A 5537-nucleotide genomic window follows, 5' to 3' on the forward strand; every position below is an offset into this window, starting at 1 on the left:
ACATTTAAGTTTTCTTTAAAATTTTACCACAATTATTAATACTGCACAAAATATTTTCCACATTTTGGATTACTGACCTAATAATGAGTCCGAAAAAGATAATCAATATATCAGAGTAGTAACATCTCTGACGACCACCATATATTTTGCCAATTGATTTTCAAAAAGATTTTACCAGGTTACCAGCAGTGTTTGAGAGCTCTCACTTCTTTAAGTATGAACTTGCAAAAAACATTTTTAACTTGAAAGTTAAAAAGTTAAAAAAGTTTTCTCTCTCTGTCTCTTTTTTGCTTAAATGTGTATTTCTAGATTTTTAATGAGGTTGGATATTTTTTCATTGTTTCCAAGTCAATTGTTACTTGTTTGTTAGTATATAAGCCTATCTTAAAGCAAAAGCTTGGAGTTGTTTAAGAAATATATCTTGAGAGGAGTGAGCAAGATTGATCAGAGAAGGAAGATTGTGGATTCAGGAAAAAATGAGGAGCTGTTAAAGTATTCCAAAAAGGGGGCAATGAAGCTTTGATCTAGAACCCTGTAAACTCTAGAATGGAAAAGAGGATTAATTTAAAAGCTACAAGTATACATAAATCATATAAGAGAGAAAATCTAGAATACTTGAGGATATCCCTGTAACTTGTATTAAAGTCATTCTATATTTCATTGCAAGATAACTAGCCTGTTAAATATCTACATCTAATTCAAGCCTAAGTTATGAAAGGGTGACAGAATTTCCTGGATGATGTGAGTGAGAGGAAAGGAACATTTTTGTCACATAACTTCAGAGGAAATGAAGTAATGCAGTCTGCATGTGATGTGGCCTCATGGCTTCTTCCCAGCTGACCTGCACCTCCTGTGGGAGGCCGGACGGCAGAGCAGGCAGAAGGCTGAGGGAAGGAGACGTGAGAGCTCCTACTGAGCGCCTGCACCTGCCAGGTAGATGTTTCACATACGTTAAACCGTTTGATCCTCATGATAAGTCTGAAATATGAATGTTATTTACATCTTTATATAAATGATGAGAAGACAGAGTTCAGAGAGGCAAAGTATTCCGCTCCCAACCACACAGCCCTAAATGGCAGAGATTTCCTGTTGATCCAAGTGTGGAGCTTATAATCTTTCCACACGTCACTACAACTCTTCATGGGGAAGAATTTCCTACCATATTCCTGCATGGAACTGTTTCAAAGAAGATGCAATAAAAGGAGTCCTATAGGGTTGACTGTTTTGGGACTTGGAGAAAAGGAGGTCTAGGTAACACAGAGGATATTTATTTATACCATCTCATGAAATCTCATGGGTAGCTACTTCCTGTCAGAACACTGGACAACACATTAGGGCTACCTCAGCACTCTTTTTATCTGGTACCTACAATAATTTTTTATCATGGCCTTCTAAATCTTTTGTCAGTTTAGCAGTTAAACCAAATTGCTCTTTGTTACTCTTTGAAAACTACTTTTCCTAAAGTTACCTGATGCAAAATGTATTGTTCCCGAAGCTGGCTTGCAGAATTCCACGCAATATTTCCATGTACCAAGACTTTAGCTTTCTCAATCCACTTCAAAATTAATTCAAGCATTTCATTGTATTCTTCTAAATGTGATGCTGCCTGAAAAATCATTAACATTCAGATAACAAATGGAAACTCTGCTTCTTGGGCTAGAAATCAGTCTTCTGTCTGTCTCCTTGGATGCAACGATCCTCAGGGTTGACTGTTATAATTTCTGTGCCACTTAAAGATGTTATAAAAAAATCCTTTCCCTGTTGAAAATCTGTCAAAGTTTTCTCAGTGACTTTAGGATAAAGCCCAAGTTCTTAATCTGCTTGTGTAATCCCTCTTTTTCTCATCTCCTGTTCCTGTGTCTAGCTCTCCTCTGCCCGTTCTTCCACACTCCACTGGGTAAGGAGGTGGCGGGGGGAATTGGAGCATGCCAAGTTTTAGTACCATAATTCCTTGGTTACCAACTCCTGGTTTTTTTTTTTGTTTGTTTTTTTTTGAGACAGAGTCTCACTCTGTTGCCTGGAGTAGAGTGCCGTGGCGTCAACCTAGCTCACAGCAACCTCAAACTCCTGGGCTCGAGCAATCCTACTGCCTCAGCCTCTCGAGTAGCTGGGACTACAGACATGCACCACCATGCCTGGCTAATTTTTTCTATATAGATTTTTAGTTGTCCAAATAATTTCTTTCTATTTTTAGTAGAGACGGGGTCTCGCTCTTGCCCAGGCTGGTCTTGAACTCCTGACCTTGAGCGATCCACCCGCCTCGGTCTCCCAGAGTGCTAGGATTACAGGCGTGAGCCACCGCGCCTGGCCCCAACTCCTGGTTTTAACTTGTCCCTGATTATACAAACAATACTTACTTGATTTACAAAAGTCCAGTCTACACTCAACAATTATGAGGGATGTGTGACCTGAACCTATTAAGTAAATGCAAGCTAATATGTATGTAGCTTACTTAAAGATATTTGAATGCACCCCAAATTAATTTTATAAAACATGTTCATGGATGAATATTCACTTTACAAAATACTTCTCCAGTTTACAAAATATTCACCCCAAAGTCTATTTATATGGTTGCCATTGTCAGTGAATTTATAATATGGTTGGATATGAAATAAACTCAGGTTTACATATAAATCTTAGGAACACAGATGTGGTAGGAAATAAGCTACACGTAAGCTACTCACATTGCTGTCAATATTATCTTTTTATTTATTTTCAAGAGAGAAAAGCAGAGCATTGTAGTTTCTGCCTTAGAGAATTTTGATTACTGGCCTGGAAAACATACCTGACTGAGCTTGCAGAGCCGATTCTCCGCCTGTCTAATGGTCTGCTGGTGAAGTTCAGTCAGTTTTCCTATCTTCTTGGCCAGTGGCTTACCCAGCTGGCCATTCTGTTCTGAGAATTTTTGTACCGCTGAATGTAATTCCATTAACTTTGAATTACAGCCATCCAGTTCCTCTCCCAGCACCTACATGGTCATCAAAATGAAAGAACATTAGACTACAGAAAATAAATTTCTCTAGGTTTTCCGAGATCAGACTGATTTTTGTCAGAGCCAAATATTATAAAGAATAATTCTACTATGATCAGGTCACTTATATTTCTTCGGTTGGGAAGGCAGAGCAGGATGTGTTGTAATCCTGGTGTTTACTTCCTATGAGGCTGAGTGAGAGGGCTAACATTTTCCTTCTGCCCCACCCAAAAAGGATTAAACTCGTTTAACTCATCAACAAAATGAGAAGACAGGTTTAACCACCAAGAACTTAATTTACTTTGGAGTTTACAGATCTGTATTCCTAAATCATTGTTTAGTTTTTTGACATTCTTCTCTCTTATACATACATCATATATATTTATTATAATAATACAGTTCAATTATAAATATACGTGGGTCTATGCTATTATAGTTACAAAATTTCTTTACTACCTGCTTTTACTATGTGGTTTCAATAAAGGGTGCTACTAAAGATCCTTTTTTTCTACATCCCCAAATAATATTGACTCCAAAAAAAAATATTTAACTTATTCAGTAGCACCTCTTGTATTTCCACTTATCCATCCTTACCTTTTGGTCAGTTTTAGCTTGAGCTAAATTATCTGTCTTTGTTTTCAGCTTGGTTAGAATAGTTGTGATATCTTTGGCTATCTTCTGAATTTGCTGGCTGAATTCCTGGCTCATGGCCTTGCTTTGCTCAACTTCTTTTATTTTGTCTTGGATCTAAATAATCAATGAGAAAAACAAAGCCAACCATGGTTAAAATTGGATAATAATACAAAAATCTCAAATGATGTTGATGAGATACATTTAGGCTGTTAAGGCTGCTTTGGCTTTAATGTGCTTGGTCCAACCAGCCACGTGCAGTTAGTTACCAGCCTTCCTGGCTTTCTACGATGCCTGACTTCCCACCGTCTTCATACGTTCACTGCACTCTTCCTGCTGCCGTTTCAGCAAAGGAACAAGCAATGCATGTACAGCAATTCACTTATCAAATATTTACAGAATACTTATCATAGATGGCCACATAGGCACCTGAGTTTGAATCCCATCCTCTTCACTTACTAACTTTGTGACTTTGAGCATACAAACTCCTCTAAGGCTTTTCTTCATAAAATGGAAACCCTCCCAAATAGTTGGAGACACATGGATTTGTTTCCAAGAACCTTCTAATAAGGCGCTGTTAATGATCTGTTAACTCTTTTCATATCTTTCCAACTGCCTCCCTGTAGCATGCCAACAAAGCATTAAGCACAGCCAGGAAAGGAAGATGCAAAAAGATGATTTAACATTTACAAATCCTAATGGCTTTGGTTTGCTTTGACACTAAACATTCATACTGTTGCTTAGAATAAAATGCTGCAGAGAAGACGGTATAGAAGAGAAATGTTTCTTTATAAAAATGAAAGGCCTTAAAAAAAAAATCCTCTTTGGTAGGGAGGAGGCACACGATTAAAAGAGTACTTTTTGGTCTTCATTATTTGGAGTGCCAAAGTAAATGGACTGCATATGAAAACTCTATTATAGGGAAATTTATCCAGAGAAAAAGAAAACTTAAAATTGAACCCCCTTTTTTTAAAGATCTGAACTCGCCAAATCATTCTTCCAAATAGACCTTCCAATGTCTAAGAAGGAAAGCTAAATAGGTCAATTAAATACTTAAAATAGAAAACAGCATATATTAGTTTAGGCAAAATCATGGTGCAGTAGAATTGGATTTTGATGAGATTTTTGAAACATTTTTCAACATACATTGGAGATCCCAAAAAGTATGGTGCACTCATATGAATTTTATAGTTCATACCATGTGATACTACTTTCCATTTCACGTAGCAGTTTAGAATTAGTATATCTGTTCTTTGTCCCATATAGAGTGGTTTTAACTAAACTTTAATGGCTTTAGAATTAAGCCACCAAGAAAGTCCTAAAAACCTATTATATTTCCATTTCTTACTTTGATTTTCCCTTTCCTCAAATATCGTCACCTACTTAACTTATATCTTGCTGAACTGCTGAAATGACGTAACGGCTAGAAGAATGCCTGGCAGATTCTGTGCACTCAATCAGTATTTGTTGAACACATGTAATGTAACTTTTTTTGTTTGTTTCTTTAAGTCATTTTGTAAAGGTGAGGAAAGCAGATAAATTGTCTTTAATTACATGGCATTACTGTTCATATCTATGATCATCTCATGTGTTTCTTGCCCGCAAATAAGACCTCTAATTTAATATTCCTGTTTCATAGCGATCTCTTCTTTAACTCTGTTTCCAAGAAGACGTGATTGTGAAAGTCAAACATTCTCATACAAAAGGATCAACCCTGCAAAAGAACAGAAAGATACTCTGTCTTGATCATGGGTTTACCTGATCACGGATCTTTAGGTCCAATGCCACTTCAGCTAACTGAAGGGAGAGTTCAGAAGGCAGTATCGTATAAAGGCCCAAGTACTTATTCTTCTGTTCTTCAGCCATTTTCTCAATGTTCTGTCGGTGACTTGTGGCTTCTGTTAGGAGAATCTGAAGAAAAGATCAAAATAAAAAA

The 5537-nt window shown here is 37.0% G+C and overlaps 1 protein-coding gene across 1 annotated transcript in view; it reads right to left on the reverse strand.

The window, feature by feature from the left end:
• The window catches only part of SYNE1 (spectrin repeat containing, nuclear envelope 1), a 534160-nt gene that overhangs the window by 206573 nt on the left and 322050 nt on the right, over positions 1–5537 (reverse strand). Inside the window, 4 exon segments of the mRNA XM_012646782.1 lie at positions 1469–1606; positions 2786–2968; positions 3566–3718; positions 5360–5512. Coding sequence (XP_012502236.1) covers positions 1469–1606; positions 2786–2968; positions 3566–3718; positions 5360–5512 — 627 coding nt within the window.

This window comes from Propithecus coquereli, unplaced genomic scaffold (genome assembly GCF_000956105.1).
Source record: "Propithecus coquereli isolate 6110/MARCELLA unplaced genomic scaffold, Pcoq_1.0 Scaffold25, whole genome shotgun sequence".
NCBI lineage: Eukaryota > Metazoa > Chordata > Mammalia > Primates > Indriidae > Propithecus > Propithecus coquereli.